The 22439-nt window shown below is 40.7% G+C and overlaps 1 protein-coding gene across 1 annotated transcript in view; it reads right to left on the bottom strand.

Annotated features, from left to right (window-relative positions):
* HS2ST1 (heparan sulfate 2-O-sulfotransferase 1) overlaps window positions 1–22427 on the bottom strand; it is a 71450-nt gene extending 49023 nt beyond the window's left edge. Inside the window, exon 1 of the mRNA XM_048944723.1 lies at window positions 22230–22427. Coding sequence (XP_048800680.1) covers window positions 22230–22353 — 124 coding nt within the window. The 5' untranslated portion in view covers window positions 22354–22427. The remainder of the gene's footprint in view (window positions 1–22229) is intronic.
* Between the last annotated feature and the right edge of the window lie 12 nt (window positions 22428–22439).

Below are 22439 nucleotides of genomic sequence, written 5' to 3'. Positions count from 1 at the left end.
GCCTTGGAGGTGCAAAAGGAAGTGAGATACATAGAGAAAAAAAACTGTCAGGAGAGAAAACGTGATTATGCCAAAATAGCAGTTCATTAAGAACAAACTTCAAAAATGCCACAAGTCCAATGCTTTGGGGACACAAGGTTTAACTCAATACAGTAATTCATCTGTGCTTTCAATACTCAAATAGAATGCTAACAGCACTGTCAATGATTGCTAGTCTCTCAGTACCCTCCTCACTTGTGAACTAAGCTGGGTGAGATAGGATTTGTCTCCTGCTAATCAATAATTAACCATTTTAACAAAGACACTCAAACTCTGCTTAAAGATTACTTTCAAAGGAAGTGTATCAATTATATATACATTGTTCAAACAGAACAAAGGATCACAAGCTATCCTCAAAAGACATTTTCATCTACAAAATGGAGCCTGAAAATCAGTCATGAAAAGCCCATTTCAAAATCTAGCAAAACATAACGATTTCTTTTTTTGTACATTAAATAGAAACAACAGAAAAATTGATGCTTTTCTACAGAAGTATGTCCAAGCTCTGTCATGACTCTGAAAAATCTAAAACTCTACACTGCTCAGAAAACACATAATTTTGCTGTGATGTAATCTAATACTTGTAGAAACTAAGGAAGGTCACCTCAAGTTGATGTTAAAAAAAAAAAAACCTACCCTGAAATGAAAGGCAATATTTTCCAGTGTACTGGATTCTGAAAATAGTACTTAAGGACTTTGTTTCAGTGATGACCATGTTCAGGCTGTGATACATCTGCAGCTCTTAAGGAATCAGAAGAAAATGTTTCATCCAGGTGAGACTTCTTTCAAGAATGTCACCTACAAATTCAATCCCAAAACCTGATGAATGAGTCAAGACTTCAAAGACAAAAGTTACAGCATACTCAGTTACCTCAAGTAATAACTAAAACTTTAACCACAGAACCATTTGTCAGGAAATATAGCTCCATTTCTAAAGTGTCCCCCCAAATCAATGTCACTTAAAAAGCAAACTTAAAATTTCTATTGCAGTCCTTATCTATAACATACTGAAACAAGAGGGTGCTCTCATTGAAGGAAAATAGAGAAAAGTGGTATTGTTCATAAGATTCTAAGTCATAGAAAGCAGGAAATAATCTGTCACTAGGCATTTGCTAATATTTTAATGCTTTTCCAGTTATTTATTAGTAGGGTTTTATTTTCATTTTGCAAATTCAATTTCCAAATTCATTTTGTGACTTTCTGACTGCGGAATCTAACCAGACACTTCACACACCCATGCTCTGACGGTGAAGACTCTGCCCTCATTCCTCAACCCCTCAAGTAATTTGAGATAAAATTGCCTGTGCTTCTCAGCGAGCATCCAGTCCGAAGGCCGAGTGCACATACTATGCCGTTCCTTCAGCCCAACAGGTTCTGCACCTTGTCTCATTTAGAGCTCACTGACAAACCTTGCAGGCTACCAGTAAAAACGTCCACAAGCCAACCAGTTCCCAAGAAGGCGCAAATCTCCTTCTGCAGTCTCTATGAAGGAGCGCTACCTCTGGCACACGGGAAGGTCAGGCAGAGAATTGCTTAAACCAAGACAGCAAAATCTGGGACTAGGAGTCAGAACTCCGTATAAAGGAGAGGCACTGGATTTGTGAACAGAGAGCTACCATCTTCCACGCTATGCTGACTGCCAGTCACCACCAGCTCAGCTTCCATGGAGACTTCTAACAGTAGGAAAGGCTCACTCAAATCAGCAGGGAATTACATTTTCATGAATTTGAACTCCAGAAATATGATGATTAAACTCAATTACTGCTACTGAGATACGTTGACATAGAGGAGCCAGAGATGATAGAGGAAAAAAAAAAAAAGGAATAAATCTGTTACTGTAAAAGCTCCTCTAAAGGTTTGAAGTCTCTGTATAAAAATAATGCCAACCAGTTAGGCTTAGGCTAAGGGGGTTATTGAAAGTTAAATTACAATTTAAGAGTTTTCATGAAGTGTTGCTTCTTAATTTGGGAAAGACATACTCTTTAAAAAAATTACTTTATTATTTATTCCCTTTTTTCCACTCCAATAATATTTTTTTCCACCAAAAATGACATGTCTAGATTACCCACTTCATAATTTTATTCCAAAGATGTTTGGATGAGACTGGAGATTAGCCAAAAAAAAAAAAAAAAAAGACTTGAAATATCTGCATCAGTTGAGTAAAATAAAGCTTCTCTGCTGGGCAGCCTGCATGAAGGAAAATGACTTGCAGATGGATTTGGTTAATCCACCTTTGATATCTCTGCATCTGAGTACTCAAAAAAGCATAAACAGTAAATACTCTTATCAAATTTCTGTTCCAGTGTCAGTCTAAAATCTAAATTAAACTGGTGTTAAGTGTAATAAATACACGATTACAACCCTAAAATTACACAGAACCAGCCATACGCAGCACACTGGTTTATTCAGTTCAATATTTTGAGTGATCATGGCCAAGATTCACTCTTCCCACTTTGTGAAATAATGAACTGTGAGCATCAGTTCAGAGGGAAGAAAATACAAATTTCCATTACTTCACTGGCACTACAGTAATTCAGATTAGCAAAATCTGCAGATCAAAGCCTTCATCATCCCACATCCATAAGACTAAAGACAGAATGCTCTTATTTTCCATTTAAATCTCCTCTTTGCCAAGGTGCTTTTACTTTGTAGTTTGATATTGCCATCTGCAACATCAGACATACCAATTAAATATCTTAAAAACACTCTACTACCACCAGTATGTTTTGCAGGCAGTAGCTGGGAACAAGTGACACTCCAAGCTACAAGTGGATGCAAACATAAATAGCACCTCCCTGGGGATCTATACGCAGACCCTACAGCATCCTAGGAATCAGGCTCCCAGACTCTGAACTTTAGAAGTGCACATCTCCTGCCTTTATGAAAAGAACTCTTTGCTCAGTACAGTTGTCATGGAAACAGCAACTTTGATTTTTAGATCTTTGGTGTATGTGATATTTCAGCCATATGTTGCAATCATTGAAGTTCTCTACATATTCCTCCTTCCCTTACAGGGAAGTAAGAGACTGTGATTCCAATGTTCAGGTAAATGCATGCAATGTATTTCTCAGTGTGGAGAAATACGTTTGAAATTCACAACAATCACAGATTTCAGCCACTCTGAGCATTTTTTACTATCAGATTTTTTTATTTTTTTTTCCATTTCTATCCCTCAAACAGTTCCTACTTGTGACTAAACTGCACTCAAATAATTAAGTCTATTTTTCTGATGAAGCTTATGAGATAGGCTAATGCTTGCTTCTTGATAGATCAAATTGCTTGTTGTCCATTACTACTATGGCATTGATGTCAGAGTAGTTCCAGCAATGACACGGGTACAGCCAGGCAGCAGACAAGCTCCCAGTCAGTCTGTGCACAGCAATTTGGGAGGCACAGCCTGGATGGGAGGCACCGATGCTATAGCAAATATACACACATTCTTCTAAAAATACCAACATCCAGCATTATATAAGATTGAGCTGCAGTACTCATTGCAGAAAAGCAAATACCGCTTAGCTCTTAAGCAATGAAATAAATTAGTACAACTACTCACATACTTGGTAAAACAACCACAACTGCTTACATTCCCCCATTTACATCTTTAAGAAAATGAACACAACTATTAGATCTGTTCCTTCACCACACAAAATCTGGACAAGCAACCAGAGAGACACGGAGCACCCAGAGTTCAATGACTCAGCACGCTCAACACAGCACCAACCTCAGTTGGAGCAAAGAGCACTGTAACAGTACTTCTTCATAAAAGGGAGATCACTCTGGAACAAGCTGACAATCATTTCCTTTGCCACAATCAAGCTCTTCACTTTAACAACATAAGTACCCAACTAATCTGAAAGGTTTCCATCCAGAGAAACAATAATTAATTCAGAAAACACTAATAGTCAGTGTGGGTAAGATCTTTTGCAACAGTTGGTATGAAAACGACTGCAGATAGCTCACAGCATCCTTGACTGAACAGAAATCTCACCATTATATGTATATAACCTTTAACAGATGCCCTTGTTCTATTTTGTGCATTTCATTAAAGAGGCTCTAATTAAAACTACAGAAATAAACCAGACCTAGAGGACTTTGATCTTTTGAACTTAATGCTATTAGGAAGCATTCATCATAATCCTAAATGAAGGCTTTCTGCTCCAGATATTTGTTCCTCCCCACTTTGGGGGATAAGTAAGCAAAACGGATCAATCAGTGCTGAAGAAAGAGACAAAACAGCAAGCCACTCTCTGCCTTGGAATAAGTCTTGAAATTCAAAATAGATAAATTCCTCTTGTATTTAAATACAAATGCAGTATAAAGCAGCTGCTACGGTGAGTGACATGTTCTCAACGTAGTACTACTACCACAAGGGTTTTCAACCTCTAACGTGTGACATCATTAGCAACAGAACAGAAATACAGAACAGAAATACGAGCTTCCAGCCACTGTATTCCAGCTTAAGCAGAAATCAGAACACAGGCAAGGAAGAAACTGTTGCTCTGTTCTCAAAACAAGATGATGAAATTTCAAATGTTTATGGAGTCAAACAGCATGAGCATTAACTGTCAATTAGGAAATCCAAAGAGTCTAACTACTTAAAGAAAAACAAGGAAAACAGTTTTCCTTAAGGGAATACATGCAAAGAATACCTGAGAGAAAAGTATAAGCGTGCTTCTTCCTCTTTCATCATACTATTACAGATATAAAGCAGGTGCTTTCAAGATCTGCTATTCATTCCACCACCACATTCAGGAAGTACTCCGTCCTCAATGCTCTAATGTGCTCCATCATGTTTCATACTTGTAACAATGAAAATCCATAAATACTAAATCCACACACATTAAAGCAATCTCCAAATGCTAGTTGGTCATTCAAAATCCAGATCCTGTTTTTTGATCTGCTTTTTATAACAAAATCCTCATGAATTTCCACACATGAGGTGGACACCCCCAAAAGCAGTGCCATAGTGCTTGCATGGAGCTGTGTTTGTGCAACTACGCTGGTTGTGGACTGGGACCAAAAACTCCACACTACATTCACAGCATCTGACAGATTTTCTTACCAGCAAAATGAATCAGTAAATATCATAACGAGCAGCTCTTCAAAGTCTGGGAGAAAATGAAGCTCCAAACTATAAAACTTTATTTCAACATACGCATTGACTAATATCTAGCAGATAGACTCAAACTATCCCATGGCATTTTTGTTGGGAGGAAAGGTGATAAATTCTAGGTTTTCAATTTCATACAATGCTGCTGTTATCAACCTGTTATCTGACTTCAGTAACAAATGAGAATTGTAGGGATCTGACACCAGGCAGAACCACTGTATCTAATGGGAAATGTCACTCTTTTTTGGTTCGCCATTTGTTTCAAATAGTTTCTAGCATTCTATATGCATTTCTGACTACTGCTGTGTATCGATCTAATATTTTTTCAGTGCTACCTTCTGCAACTCCAATACCTCCTTCTTTAGCCAGTACAGATAATTCAAAATCTAACATATGTTAACTTGAGATATTCTCCAACTACATTTAGATATGACTAGCCCTCCCCACCCTCCCACCCAAGTCAGGCAGACCCACAGCTACCAACCATGCATCCAAAGGCACCCAGGGCAGACCTGAGGAACAAACACATGCACGAGGACAGCGCCTACATCCTGCATCTGCAGTGCAGCTTAGCGCTTTTGCCCACACAGATGGCAACAAATTTGAGAGGGTGCAGAAGTGCCATAAAAATGACTGAAGGATCAGAAAGCTGCCTTACAGAGAGGCTTAGCGAATTCAGCACGTTTGGTCTTTCAGAGAGATTGAGCAGTGAGGTTATTACAGGATGTAAATACTTCCCCAAGGTAAAACACCACAAGGCGAGGAGGAGAGGAGTACGAAGAATTAGGGAAGAAAACCAAGGCTCAGTACCTGCAATGTGAGACCAACCACAGACAAATACACGAGGCCTCATCCTGAAACAGTGAGAAACTTCAAAGGTCATTCATAAAAGATCAAACAGGATGCTCCATTTCTTGAGCATATGTTCAAATCAGAATTGGATTCCTCTCTGGAAGAAATTGACCAGCAAAACTTTGACACTTAAGTGACTCATGATAAACAGATCAGTCCAAGAAAGTCTGTAGCTGTTTTCTGAAGAGAAAGCTACAAGTCCATGCAACGCTGTAGAACTGTCAGCAAAGTCTTCTGCATGAAAAGAATGAATGGGATGCAAAGAGGACGTGGTATCTTAAGGGAAGTGCTCTGGTATACAGTGTACATCATGGGCCGTGATGGTTCAGCCAAAGGCCAGCCCAGTATCCTGTTTCTGACAGAAGTCAATGGATTTCTGGAATGAACATGAAAACACATCATTGTTATCTTCCTGACATAGGGGCCATCATTTACCCAACTTCAACTTCATAGATTAATAAAGTTTCAGGTAAACAACTTTTCCATCACTAGCTTGTCTGTTTTAATGATCATTACATGCTGCTGCACTCATGTCCTATGGTTCACCATTTTTGAAGCTAGAAACCAATACGTTGGAACTTGATGATCTTTGAGGTCCCTTCCAATCTAAAGCATTCTATGATTCTTGTTCATTTCTTACACTTGTGCAGTAAGCATTCCTCGCTCACTTTTTTCAGTACACTAGTCATGATTTTATAGGGCTTCTACCTTTCATTCCCTAACATGTTTTTCCAAGTCCAACCTGCCAAGCTCTACTGAACCACCCCTTGCATAGGAGGTGCTATGCTCCTTTCATTAACCCGAGAACTTCTGTATCTTTTCCAATTGCTGTAACTTTCTCCAAGATGAAGGGCAGGAGAGGACAACACAGAAAAACTGCCGTATCTAATGGAAAAGGTTATTCTTATCTGGTTCTTCACTTGTTCTTATTTTGATCCTTTGCTTCTGACCACTGCTGTGTATTGATCTTATGTTTTCTCAGAGCTACCTTTGGCAACTCCAATACCTTCTTCTTCAGCAAGCACAGGTAGTTCAGAATCTAACATATGTTATCATGGGATTTTCTCCAACTACATTCAGGTACAAACATATTGAGCTGTAACCACCACTTGGCCACCTAGTATTGAGATATTCTTCCTCTGAATACTTACTGTCAACAAATGATCATTTCACAACGTGCAAAAAGCTCTGAAACAAACAGAAAAGTACAAAAGTACAAACCACAAATTACTACTGCTAAAAAAAAAGTTGGCACCAATTCTAATCACGGGCCTCAAAAGATTCTTCCCCCACAGGCAGTTAAGAGAACAGAAAGACTTATTACAAACATCACAGATCTCATGCCTCGCTATCATTCAGCCCTTTCTCAGAAGAAAAGGAGCAGGAATCAGATGCAAAGGAAGAGGTGCCCGCAGAGATCACACCATGTGGTCCTTTTTCAAAAGCCTACACAGGCCCTAGCACTCAGCAACTTCAACTTCTCTACACCAAAATACATTAAAGCAGTTTCTAAGTAACAGGTTTCTGTGTTCTGTTTCATTCCTGAAAAGCCTTCAGAATTTGAGTTTAAAGACACGTAGGCATATATGCTTATATAAATGTACTACTGTACTGCTCTATTCAGTGTGACTATATCAGAAACTTAAGAATGTACAATTTCAGTCAGCTCACAGGTATCACTGACCTCCCTAAATGGAGATGGTACAAAAAAATACAGCAACTATTTCTCCTGCAGCGAACAGAACAACACAGTGGCAATGGAGAAGGGGAGAGGGAGGAATAGCAAATTCACTGACTAGCTCCCACCTCACTTCCTCACACGCCCAACATGTCTTTACATTCTGTGCAACAATACATCTGCTTTATGTTTCATGTTCCCTTGATAACATCACTTTCTGCAAGAGTTTATATTACACCAGACTGCATCATCCTGAATTAATTCAATTTCCAACCATTTGTGACATTATTAACCAACTGGTTTCCTGTGCATTGGGTAAGATGACACATTTTGGACACCTGAAGTTCTCAAAACCTCCAACCATCTGTTTTACAACTTTTAAAACTTAAGCTGTTTTCCTAGTTTCACCAGAGTAGAATCTATGAAACATGGTTTGTACAGACATTTCTACAGTAAAAGTATTTGTTAATTTAATATGAAATTTATACGGTGTCCTTTCCAAAATAGAAAAATCTGTTCAGAGGCTGTAAATGTAACAGGCTGCTCAAATTACTTTATACTCAAGTTCCTATTCCTCTTTATAGCCAGGCTTTGCTTAAACTTACCACATACTCAGAGTAACAGCAAAGCCTTGTAACAACAGCTAACACTATTATCGTGACTAATAATTAACACAAAAGCTTTTAAATTCATCATCTGGCAAAGGGGGTAGGAGAGAAGGAGAAACTGCCTTGTCCCTTTTTCTGGTGGAGGTAAGTTTTCTTGCATTTATTACTAATGAAGAGAACTAAAAATCACACCAACAAGAATTGTGTCAGTTGCTGCCTTTGATAAATGGAACATGATGAGAAAAAGGAAATGGAAATCTGTACCCACATAGGGGTTATTCAGCATCTCCTATCTCCTGTAACTCTATTCTGGAGCAAGCTCACACTACAGTCCCAATGAGCATGACTAAGGAATCATGGTCTGTCAGCCATCCCCACGGGAGTCAGGGGAGCTTTCCATTTCCAGTACCTCATAAGGGATTTTTAGAGAAGTCCCTCACTGACTGCTACAAGAATTCCAGTAACAGAAATACTGTGGCAAGTTTTCCACTTAAACAGTAGGGCCATATATTGTCATTAGAGAAGGAACTCTGTTAAAATATGACCAACTTCAGCCCTGTGGTTTCAGATCAATATAGCAAGTCTTCAAGGAAGGAATAAGACTCTTTGAAAGACTACATTTCATCTTTGTGGGGGGGAGAAGAAGAAAAAAAAAATCAATACAAGAGGTTGCTTTTCCAGAATGTTATGAAACGTTATCATCTTACAAGCAATTTTACATGTCTTTTCTGTTACCAGCATCACTTACAGTACGCTGCTTTCCTTAGCTGACTGTATTCAACTTACTGCTGAATACGTGGTATTCGAGCTGCTCACAGGAAGAAGCCATGGATGTGTCAAAGCAGGTTAAATTCTTCAGACAGCCAGTGAGCTCCCCAGAGTGACAGACTGCTGCTTATTTAAGGAATAGAGTAATAAGCATAACACATTTTTCCATATACATGTTAAACACAGGAAATTCTTTAATAATACCACTTTATTATTAGACACTGAGAAGAAATTATATACGGTTCCTGAAACAAAGCCATCTGTCTGGAAAATATACATTTTCTCCTCTGAAACATTAGTTTAACAAGCTTAGTTTTAATTGAATCTAAGTGTGTAAGTAGATAAAGATTTTATTTCAATGCCTGCTGAATACAGTTACTTAAATAATTATTAATCCAAATGTTCTGACTAAAAATATTTTATTAAATCATTTAATCTCAACTACAATGAGTCCCTCAGCAGCAAGATGCATGCAACTCTCCACTGGAAGAAATCGCTCTATATTCTGCATAATGTAGAAAGGAACAAGCAGTGCAGAAAGACCCATAAGCCCCTCTAAAAGACTGACAGTTATTCAGGACAACACGTGCTCTCTACGTGCCACAGAAGCCCATGATTTATAACACACAAACAGGCCAGGCAACTACTAAGATAATTCTCTAAATGGAAAATTGACTCCATATTTTAGAGAGAAAAGGATCAGAAGCACAAAAGAATGGGAGAAAAAAAAAAACCAACTCCAACTGTCCTATGAACACCATGTAATTCACCAAGTCATACATGCAAATTACTTATTTCTCACTCTTCAAGCAGTAAAATAAAGTCCAAATGCACATAGATGATAGAAAAAGTATTAAACACATCAATTTTACTTGGTATCACAGAATCCCCCAAAAACTCTGTAAGGAAAGACAGCTACAAGTTTGTCCGGCAAGGTGTGCGGTGCATCTTAAAATGACAGACTGATACCAGGTACATTTACAGAAAAGAGAGCAACAGAAGACAAAACTTGTTTACGTATGCATCTCTGTATGAAATTTCAGCTATTTTGCTGTAACTTCACACCACTGGCACCAACCTTCTCCCATCCATCATCTCCTGCATTGCTATGAATCATTACAGGACACTACAGCTCCTGATTCTAGTAGAAACTCTTTAAAAGCTGTGGGAGAACTACTTTCCCAACAGACTGTTTTATTGGATTGTTACTCCATGTTACAGGGCTGCACTTTACTGTCTGTAAAGGTTATTTTGTTCAGTCAGTGGTTCACAAATTAACCTGTAAAATGGCAAAAAACCTCAATAAAAAGCGTTCCTCATTCTCACATCACAGCCAGAGCTCACAGAGCACAACAAGGGGAAATGTCCACCCAAAAGGCAAACAGGGACAGCTACTTGTGGTTTGCTGATCTGCTGGTTCGGCCACTGAAAGCAAAAGGGAAGAAATTTTCCTTAGAAAATGCCATTCCAGCAGATGGCACTCGTAAGTTTTTTTTATTAGATGTTCACTTCAAAACCAAAAAGAACAACAAACCCAGAAACTGCTTCTCTGCCAAAACAAAGGTTACCTCTTTCACAACCAAATACGAAAGACACAGTCACTGTGCAGTTTTATCCCAATTATAAAATAAAAACACTAGTCAAGACTGCTGCCCGAATTACAAACCTGTGAGCCTGGCACAAAGTTCTCAAACACGTTACAGCCTAACTTTTTGATCAATCACATTTATAAAGAAAAAAAATTGAAAAGATAAAAAGCACATTACATTCACCTGAAATAAGTCTGCAGTTAAACATTCTATTTAGAATGCGTATCATCTAGCCTATGCTTTAAATAACTACTACCACACACAAAACCACGTTTACCCCCAAAACACTGGCTTAAGTCTGGAAACACATCTACTGCCCTGAGCAAACACTGGAGGTTTGTTCTTATGAATTGTACTTTACAGCCACAAAGCAATTAAAGAAGATTTCTCTAGATCAGACTGTACCTTTTTATTCAAAACAGAGAGAAAGGAATCAAAGCATAGCTAATTTTTGCATTCACAAAACCCGTTCTGCTGTCAAAGCAGCAGAGCACAATAAAACAATTGCGTTGAAACATGTAATTATTGCAGCAAGCCCAGCCACAATTTGGCAAAGTGTCCATTGTTATTTGTTTTCTAAGGGAAGTGTTAGAGAAACTAATAGCCACAACTATCCAGTAATACTCTTGGCAGGAAAGTCACACGATCTGACATACACACACACACAGATCCGGAACAGCACACCTCTAGAACTGCGTGTTTGGTAATAACTTAAGCACCATGTTTTTTCAAGGACATAGGTGTGAGCGTAGCAGATTTTTACCTTGCATTGAAGTGAAACAGGAAGCTGTAATAAGCTTAAGGAAATTAACCGCCAATCAATTTGTCTGCTACAAACAGCTTAAAACAAGGATGCTTTGCTCCCACACTAAACAGGACAATCCAAACCTGCGTGAGGCTCTCCTATGGACAAGACCAGGATACAAGCCCTCCACACAGGCTATGTTCCCGTATTCAATGCCATACAGCATGCAGTTGCTTAATATCCTGTTACAATAAAACACTCCACAATAAATACAGCAGGAAGATATAACTTCAGTAGCATCCTCTGTACAAGAGGAGAGCAAGCTTAGCCAAATTTGAAATCAGTGTTTTTCCAGTCCTTAAATATTACAGCATTGAGCCCCTCAAATACCTGGTAGCAAAAGCTTTGACCAAAACAAACAATTCATTTTTATGTCTGTACTTGGTTAACCCATATCAGCAGGATGAGCTCTAACCTACCCAGCAGTTCTGCCTGGTAGGTATCTGTGGCATTTAGGTGTTCTTCTATCATGAAGCCAATACTTCCATCTCTTTAGCAAAGGCTGAGGGATGAACAGCATTTGCAAGAGACCTGTACAGTATGGGAATCCATCAAGGGCAGAGAACTCATCCAAATCAATTCCCAGATACTTGAGAGGATTTTCCTATAGGTTCTCTCCCATACTAGTCATCTTGTACTAAATGACTGTTTACAAGGATAAATTGTGATGGGACAAGGGGGAATGGCTTTAAACTAAGACAGGGAGTTTTAGGTTAGATATTAGGAGAAAGTTTCTCACACAGAGGGTGAAGATGCCCTGGAACAGGTTGCCCAGAGAGACTGTGGATGCCCCATCCCTACAGGGATTGAAGGCAGGGCTGGATGTGGCTCTGGGCAGCCTGGTCTGGTGGTTGGTGACCTTGCCAGTGGCAGGGGGTTAAAACTAGATGATCATTATGGCCCTTTTCAACCCAGGCCATTCTATGACTCTATGATCTCCAGAGAGCAATCCCACATTTACATTCACATATACAGTATCTATCAGGTAAAACAGATGCACGAATAAGGACCAGGTTCCACTTTCCTGCTGCCATATAGATACTTGACAGATTATTTGTTATCAAGTCAGACATCTAGCAGGTTTTTCATACTTAAAAATACACAATGCACTATTTTTATTCCCACAGTTTTAAGGTAACATAACAACAAGAGTAAGACAGTCTGAAGTTTCTCCTGTTTTCCAATGTTCATTCTTGAGAAGATTGCAAACTCCTTTAACATTTAAAACCTTTTGCCATTATCTCCAACAGATCAAATACATTACACTGAAATTTTATAGTACCAGCTTAAGATCTACAAGTGCACTACATTCCATCACTTACCACAAACCAGTATGTGCTTTTGACCGCAACACTGACCAAAGCTTCCACTGGTCAGAGTGTGCATGTTTAGAACTCACACATCATCACCTTCAACGTCCCCAGAAAATACAGAATCTGACATTCCATTTCTAAAGGCTTCCCTCCCCCCTCCTCCCCCCCGCTTCCCCACCCCCATGGCTCAGAATAACAAAAAAAAAAAATGAAAACAAAAACGAAAACTCTCAACGTCTTCATTCCTCCTTGACACTTTTCTCTTTACTCTCAGTATGTGAATAAATTGTCAAGTATTTCTCTTTCCTAACTCTTATCTCAAGAATGCCTTGCACCTGCACTCTGCAATCACACATAAATAGGCACTAAAAGCCACTAGAAACAATGCTTTGGATTGCTCCAGTGACCACAGCTGTTTACAGAAATGCTTGCACAAACACGTTGCAAGACCAGGTTTGTCAGTATGGTTTGGAAGGTGCACACAGGAAAACCAGAGGAGGATACCTATAAATGTTTTACTATTTGATTTATTGTTTCTTTTTAAAATCATTTCTCTGGTTTTATGGTTACTTCTTTTATTATTATTATATCTTTTTCCCCACACCAAAATGGCAAAGGAATCAGAAACAAGCACAGCCCCTGGTTGTTAGGCTAGTTGAAAGCCAACCCTGACAACAAGCACGTTCCCCCATACCTTCATGCTGCATGCCTTCTCACTGGGATCAGATGGGCTGCAGACAGCCTGCGTAAGTTGTAAGTTTAACAACAAGCCTACTTGACTTACTCTAAGTTTAACAACATGCCTACAAGATAAATTTGCCTTTAGGCCAAATGCATTTACTGTGTCTCATGAATAGGTAAGAAGCCTTTCAACCACATTCAACCAATTTTCTCTGAGTTGGATGAGGGGTGGCTGCTCCTTGTGGCCAGAAGCAAGCATATGCCATCCCTTCAACTGCAGCAGCTCAAACCTAAGACAGGGCATTAATCAGAGTCAGGCATGCTCCCTGCCCAGCTGGCAGCAGGGTGCCAGGGGTGCTAGAAACAACACCTGAAGCTCCCAGGGTCAGCAGCTCACAGCCAGACCTCCAGATGTCCTGTCTCCCAGTCCTCGTATGCATCTGAAATTATGGAGTGGTTTCTGCAATGAAATTGCTTTCAATCTCAACTAAGAATTCAAAACTTTGAAGTAAAAAACTGCTCCAACCAAATAACCAAAGTCCATGGAACAGCTTCTATGTAATACTAACTACTTTGAACACTGAATAGTTTCAAAGATAAAATTCAAACGTGTGCAAGAAATGACAAGTTACAAACACTGCAAGACCTAAATCTACACTTAGACAGGTTTTTCTAGTCCTTCAGCCTTTGCTTATGGCTCAGAACACTTGTGGGGCCACTGGTGGCTGTGAGCTGCTGCTCCAGGCACAGAATTCACACTGCTGGTCTCCGAGGGAGGAGGAGAACTTCTGCAGCACTTCTCCCAGCAGAGAACACCCAGAGTTCTACGCACACTGTAAGAGTCCTGACACAGAGGTATGAATCAAACAGTGTGCCACAGTATTGAGGGTTTGGGGTCTTTTTAAAACCTGATCAAGCAATTTATGAAATATTCCTTTGCTGAAGATAACCTTAAACCTCAAACAGGTCCTATTAAAAAAAAAAAAAAAAAAAAAAAAAAAAAAAAAAGGAGATACTTAAAGTTTTAGCTTAGTTCAAACCACAGCAACTGCACAAGCAGTATATTAGTAAAACTTAAGAGGGATACAAGAAGGAAGTCCAAAATTACACAGAAAATAGAGTTTAACATAATTTGGAAGATAATCAAGCCATAAAACATTCTGCTCCTACTAAATCAACGCATTTCAAAAGGGTATTTTGTAGGCTAGACCAGCCTCCAAAAAGCAAATACACATTCACTCTTGAAATGCAACCTTTGTAAATGCAATGATGTTCAAAAAAATATCCCATTCAATTCTACTTCACACGCTTTGAAGTAATCAAATTGGACAGCAAGATCTAATCGCTTCTTCATAAGATAGCAAACCATTTATTAGGCACCAGGTCTTCAAAAGATTGCCTTGTTGGCAGCATCAAAGGTAAGAGAAAATAGTCAGGACAGGATTCTATTGATGCAGTTAGGATAGGATTCTATCTATGAAGTCTCCCAGCCACCAGTGGGATACAAAATGTCTCACATTATGACTTTGTTTCTAAAAGGCAAATAATTTGTATCTTAAAAAAAACCCAACAAACACTGTCCTTGTATCTATGATCAAGAATCTGTCTGAGAATGTAACTACAGTGTTCAGACCAACAGGTGAGGTGCAGCATTCTCGTCCTGGTTCAGCACGCCCTCTGACACACTACTCAGATCACAGACAGCAGAAGGACGTGATTGGCTTCAGCTTCAATAAAAATTAATCCCTGTTTTTTTTTTTAAGGAATCAAATCCCTGAAACCAGATCTTGCAAAATGCTATTTCCTGCTCCCCGGTTTACCTGTCATTCAAACACTAAAGGACTCACATGTCCCAGACTGCTTTTGCTTTGTCCTGGTGACACAACGTGGTCCATATAACATGTCACAGTTAGAGTCTGTCATTTTCACATCAGACTTTTTTTTTTTTTTTTAATTTCATTCCCTATGACTGTAAATTTGGAAGTCCTCAGAATTGCACGAACCCTTTGCCCCAAGTCAGTAATCAATCAATCGCTGGTTAATATTTTGTATACTAAAAGACACTGCAAATGCCATGTGATGCAAAAAGAGATTCCTACTACTGCAAAATCTTCTCCAAAGCCCCCACAGACTCAATGCAAAGCAACACGAATATTTCAAAGAAAAAACAGACATGCTATTTTTGCGATGGCTCTGAATATATTCAGCAACAGCATGTACAGCAAGGATAACAGAAATACTCAAAATGCAAAGACATTGAGGCAAAAGGTTCAGGAGGAAAAAATAGAATTAAATTAGCTGGAAATTCCTTCTCACTTCTCAGAAGCTCAGAGGAACAAGTGTCATCCCTGCTCAGTTGTTACCATACCTCCAAGTTTCTGCACGCTCTCAACAGCTTCTTTGCACCTTTGTCAAAGTGTAACGAAATAGTACTGCCTTTCAATCTGTTGTCTTCAAAAGATCAGTCCTATACTACAACATAAAGATATACACATAGTGGCTGAGAAATACACATCCACACACGTATTTTTTGTAATTGTATGTATTTTCCCTATTCTCCTCTGTGCATCTTATATGTGTATGGTTATATATAGAATAGAAAATAAAACAAGATCTTCTAAGAGGAAAAAGAAAGTTTCAGAAATGGGGAATATATGTATTTTAATTTAAGAAATCTAAAATCCCATCCCTGCACTCTTTACAGTTTTACAGCAATTATGCACGAGGTTTGCATAAACACTTCAAAATCATCAAAAGCTGTTTTATCAAAACAGCACTTAAGTTTTACATATGTTTCAACACAAATTAGTATTCTGAATTAAACAGCAAGTTGACAAAAAATTGGATGTCAGCTGTCAGTCATTTTAAACTCTAACCAGATAAAGAGGGGATGGACGTAAGGGAAGGCAGACGAAAGACAGGGCCTAAGTGATGGACAGATTCTTTGCAAATACTTTTGCAATGTAATTATCTTATTCTCTGACTGTCCTGGACTCCCAGCTACTCACCATAGATTTTATCACTACCGGAAGGCTTGAATAATAATTATTATAGCAGTAATGTTACTAGAGCACAGTAACACCAGGATATTGCAGAGTAAGAATGGTAACATACTGAATACCAAAACCAGAAAGACACGCAGATGTAGTTTGGCTTCCTGCAGACACATCTGCAAACAATACCTTTATGATATAAAGAGCATGCTTCTACCCTCAGGAAGCTAAAACATAGCAATTCATTACTGGGGGAAGCGAGGACACTGGAAACAACGCCAGCCTCTGACACGCCAGGGCAAAAACTGCAAGGACACTGATGTCTTGGCAGCCAGCACGTCCCCATCACACGCACGTACATGGGAGGTGTCTCCCCTCCCCTATGAGGCAGAAGGCTTTTCTCAGCAATGCCTTTCCTAAGATGCTGTGCTGCAGAACCTCTGGGCCACCAATTTTCAGGAGCAGTTAGATGCAGCAGGCCTGACTGGCTCGAACAGCAGGCACAGCAGAAGGTTCGGATGAGATGCTGCTGCTGGGACAGGCTGCTGCCAGGGTCAGTAGGTGTTTAGGGAAGGCTGAACCAGCTGGCCAGCCTTCAGATGCCTCACTCAGCACTGACTCCCTTTTTCACTAAAACTTTTATCTGCAATAGTTTTTCCAACCAGAAACACAGCCGTTCAGCTATTTTTCATCACAGCACTTCCATCGTGCTTGCTAAGTTAGTATTTAAAATATATAAACAAGGAAATAGCACCACATTTCAAACAAAGCACCACTATTTTAGTACTGTTTTGACAAGATTTAAATACATTTCATATAAACAACAACTACAGGTTGCACACAATTTCATAAAGTAGCTGCATTTTCACTCAATTAAATGGCCATATGTGGACTACTCCATATGCAAAAGCCATCTATTTCCTAAAGAGGAACAAGAACTTGGAGAAAGGCGCTCATTAGCTGAACACAAGATCAGTCTGGACAGTATAACTAAGAGTGAGCAGTGACTCATGGTTGCCAGTAGATATGAAATTGACTTGCTCATGAACTGTTCAAATATCCCTAACTCAATAGCCAGGGGCAGTACAAAGCCAAGCAAAAGAAAAGAATCCATCTGCATATGCATCATTTCGCTGAATTAAGAAAGAAGAAATCCCAAGTCTTGTTTCACTTCAGATGTACCAGATAATCTGGAGAGGATTCTCTAACCTGTTATGCTAATTCCAAAGCTTAAGTAGTTAAACAGGAGCTGTTTGAGGTGTCAGGTTTTTTTTTTTTTAAACATACAAGCAAGCATATGCAACACATTTACATTACATAAATGCATGATCAGTCGGTTAATCTTAGTGGAGGATCTGGGGGTCTGTGGTTTTCTTTAGGTTTTGCTTTATCTTAAACCAGTTTCTTTGATGGTCACCTCCTTCCACTCACTCAATTACACAAAAATCCTGGCTACTTCCTCCACCCTCAGAGGTAGAAAAATAGAAGGAATATTAACAGCACTATACCATAATAGCATGGATTTAGTTACTTTATAACAGAGTAAATAATTTTAAATGACTTTCTGATTTCCAGTAGCTGTTACCACCTTTTCAGCACCAAGCACATCACTGTAACTGGTATGTATTGCATTACTGAAACAACCCAATCTTCCTTCTTCTGTAGAAAACAAACCTATGCAAGCACAGGGCAAAGTCCTTTACAGATGTACTATTGAGTTTCATAGCCTTGAACTAATTCCCTACTGCATAGCTACCATTACCCAGTCTGTGACACTGCACTAACTCACAAAGAATTTGCTACCTGCATTCATTTCATGGCAGTCCAAGAAGGCTTTCCTATCCTACGCAGCCACGGCTCTTTCTCAGGGTTTCTGTCGAAGATGGTATTTCAGCTCTTTTTGCTCTCCTACAACTTCATACATTAAAAAGCAACGTATGTAGGCATGTAATGATTCAAGCCTGGCCTCTTCCAATGGAGAAACTAGAGTGGCAGTGCCTTCTCCAGAGATTACCCCATCCCCTGCAGTACATGGCAGGGGAGACAAGAGCTGTATGCTCTATCTGGTTTCTCAGAACTGCCCTCAAAACATCTTTAACAAAAATATCCCCTTGCCAGGTAGCAGTTGCTGCTGTGAAGGGTTATTACAAGCGAAGGCAGAGTGCTCACCACATCACTGTATCTTTTTCCACTAACAGTATGAGGCTGCAAACTACAAGCAACAATACTGAAGTTTCTCACACACAGTTCTATAGAAGAGGAGAAAGGGAAAAAAGCAGAGAACAGCAGCACCTGTTTTATCTTCACTGCTGAAAACAGAGAAATTGGAGTGCCAGCAGAAAGGGTGAGATCAAGCCTGTTAGCGAGGCTGAATGTTCTTGGGATGTGCTTGAGAACATGTGCCATTATGTAGCAGTTGGAATTCAGACAGTACGGACTTCTGAGAAATAAAGGAAGAGCAGCATTTGCAATATCCATTCCCAAGAAAATAATAACTATAAAATTACAAACAGAATAAGATTTATACAACTGCTCTACTACACGCACAAAGGGAAGTACAAGTGTAGCATGGAAGCAGTTTCAAATCTGCTCCAAAGTGTCTGGGATAAGGGGGGGGGGGGGGGGGGGGGGTGAAGGGGAACAGAAAGGAGACTAAATGAAAAAGCACGAGGGCACCAGCAAGGCCAAGTGTGAGAGCCTTTCACTGGCTGTAGGTACAGTGAGAAAGCAGCATTAAAGCTGCTATTTCTGGAAACATAGCATATGAGAAAAGAGTTTCTGAAGAGTGCCTCAGGCTGCTACAAAGAAAATAGTAACTATTGGGCAACAGAGTCGTATTTCAAAGAAATGCTGGTAAACCTTTTGCACAGCTGTGCGCAGCCAGAGCTGCCAACAATCAAACTGTTTATAAACGGGATCCAAGCATAAATAATAGAGTAAAGAAGCATGCATGCTATATTATAAGGGACAATTTAAGAAACTTTCCAGGTGAGTTTCCAAACACACACGACTGGCAAAACTAGTGACAGTTGGGCTTTTTTTCCAAATGAAAGCAAAATAAATAAATTAGTTTAACATCCCAAAAAAGTAAACACACACATTTCAAGAAAGCTTTGTAAGTTAAAACATTCAACTGCAGAGGTTTGCTATGTATCTGCACGGTGCATAGAACAGGATTATTCCAGCAGAATCAACTGATGAAAGAAAAAAAAAAAGTGAAACTTTGCAACTTGGCAAACATTTAATCATTAATTGTGTTTATTTTCCTTGGTTTAGGAAAAGAACCTTGGCCTTTCACACACTGAAATAATACATAATGAGCCTCAAGTTTGGCACTTTGTAGAAGTGCTCCCACTGCAGAGTTGACCTGTGCTTCAACACTGAAGTCCTGACTGGCCACAGCCTGCCCATGCTGCCGATTTAGCTGCCTGTGATGTGCAAACTGGAAAATAATACAAATGATGAATAGCTCACCCAAAAGTACTTGAGATAGGACTGTGACAGGCCCTGTTTGTGATCTCACCCCCACAGACCATCTGAAAAAAGCTTAACAAATCCAGCAGCAGCAAAGATTACAACAAATATTTCCTTTATTTTTCAATTAGAGTTATCTTTCACACGATAAAGAAAACCACGGCTTTCCACATACATTTTTAAACAATATTACAATTCCAATTTATCAGAGAGAAAGATGCAACATAAACATTTATGATGGTCATGTGCTTCTACTTCTATAAACTTCACAAATTAAAAATTTCCAATGGTGAAATTTTACTTATGTAAGGGAATCACACTTGGAGGAACACAGAGGTTCCCTCTCTTTCTTCCTCCAGAAACACACTACATTCACATCACAGGTAAGATGCTTAAAAATGTTGAACAGAAATTGAGCCTCGTGCCAACTGTTTGGTACAGAAGCAGCAGTTGCCCATTTGTGAATAAACTGAACGAAATTCAGAAAGTCTGACCAAAAACTATTAGACCTGCTGATAAAATTGCAGAATCATTCTATTTGTTATCAGATCTGAATTCATTCCCCTTTCCTAGCCATAGGCTAATCCTCACAATTTCCAGGATGACAGCTCATCATCTGATGTATTCACACAAACAACGAAAAGCACCCAGCACCCAAACCACATCACATGCCATAGCACTCCCAACACCAGGAGCCCGCTGACACACAACCAAATCTGCTCCATTACCACCACACCCCAGCATCAGTTCACACACAGAGCCACTCTGAGGGGGCAGGAAGAATGATGGAAGTGCATTAGGCCAGCTCATTAGTTCAACACAGAAAAAATCTTTTTCCATATTACAGGTCTGTAGTAATACCATCACTGACCAGTGATTTCTGCAATGAAACATTAACATTCACCAGTCTTAAAATATATATGCAAAATATGGAAAAAGGAGACATTCTTTGTTGAAGAGCTTCCCGCTGTCTGAATACACTCAAGTTAAACAACAGAACCTGAACTCAAAACTGTTGCAGAAACAGCTCCTTTTCCCCTCCTTAGGCAGGTTTTAGAGAACCCCGGTAAGAAAATCTTCCCATCATACCTTCTGTAAAGTTTAAAATAGTCGTCCCCTCTCCTTATAAAATCAGCAAACAAAATCAGCAGAACACAATAATTAGATGGTTTTCCTAATGCAGCATGAGCTGCATATTTAAATCCTCCAAATACTTAACTTACTCATACCTACTGCGTACCTATTGTGGAGGAAAAGGAAGTCTCTCCAGCAAAACTCTGTTCTCACTTTGCGTTATGCCAACCCTCCCAATGCCAGGAGCTGGATTTCCCTAGGATAACCGTGCCAGTAATGGAGGAACCAAAGCCGCTGGCCCCAACCAACTTGCCTAAAGCAAGTGTATACAAAATACTTCTGTACCATGAGCACCAACATGTACTCAGAATTAAGTTCGCATTTCTCTCATTCTCCTCCTCAAAATTTTGTTTACAGCTATTGTGATTATACTCTGACGATAATCACAACACATTTCAACTGAAAAATACTCAGAGCACAACCGTCCTGTAACTTGAAGAGCTGAGAGATGCTGCTCGCAGAGCTCCAGCCTCACACAGCCAATTCCAGGTGGATGGGAGAGGAGTGCAGAGCCGCGAGGTCCCAGAGCGCTCAGCCAGCCCAGCTCAGGAGCCGTGCCAGGAGCTCGGGGGGAACCTTCTCGTGGTGCTCACAGCCCGCTCAGAGTTAGAACTCGAGTTCAGCGTTATAAGGGTGCTTTGATTCCTACAAAGTTGAAGCGTTCGCGGTCTAAGCGCGTTATAAAGCCAAACAACGTGGGACAGCACCCCAGCAGAGCCTATCACACAGTCCCGGCGCACCGGGCCTCCCACCCCACGCTGAGCTCCGGTGCACAGAGCCGGCTGCGCGGGTACGTGCTTCACGCCTCGAGATCCGCCAGCACCGTGCATCGCGCACAAGTTCTGCGGCACCGATAACCAAGCGCGGCTGTCACCCTACAGGACTTTCCAGCAGAAACGGAAGAACGAATCTCACGCCGGAGTTCCCGAGCCCGACGTTTAACCTCAGCTCCCGAAGCCGCGGCCCGAGGCGGCGCCCCGGGGCAGCTCCCCGCCGCCAGGACGGCGCCGTACCGCACACGGCCGCGTTCCGCTCGGCGCCGCGCGGCGCGGCCCCGGCGCAGGGGCACAGCGGCGGAGCGCCCCCCGCCCGCCGGGCCGGGCCCTCTGCGGGAAGCGGCCACCGGGGCTCCGCTCCGGCCCTCCCCGCCGCCCGGCCCAGGCCCGCCGCCGCTCGCTCACGCACCCAGCTTGCCGCGGGACTCCTCCAGCTTCTGGATCTGGTTCTCCAGAAAGAGCACGGCCACCCCGAACACCAGCACGGCCAGCAGCTGCAACTTGGGCGGCAGCATGATCCTGAGCAGCCCCATCGGCAGCCCCGGCGGCGCCGCCCGCCCGGGATCACGACATAACGCGGTGCCCGGCCGGGCGGGCGGGCGGGAGCCGCGGCAGCCGC

The sequence above is a fragment of the Lagopus muta genome, chromosome 5 (genome assembly GCF_023343835.1).
Source record: "Lagopus muta isolate bLagMut1 chromosome 5, bLagMut1 primary, whole genome shotgun sequence".
Taxonomy (NCBI): Eukaryota; Metazoa; Chordata; class Aves; order Galliformes; family Phasianidae; genus Lagopus; species Lagopus muta.
The sequence above is the reverse complement of the archived record's forward strand: the minus strand, read 5'-3'. Positions and strand labels throughout refer to the sequence as shown.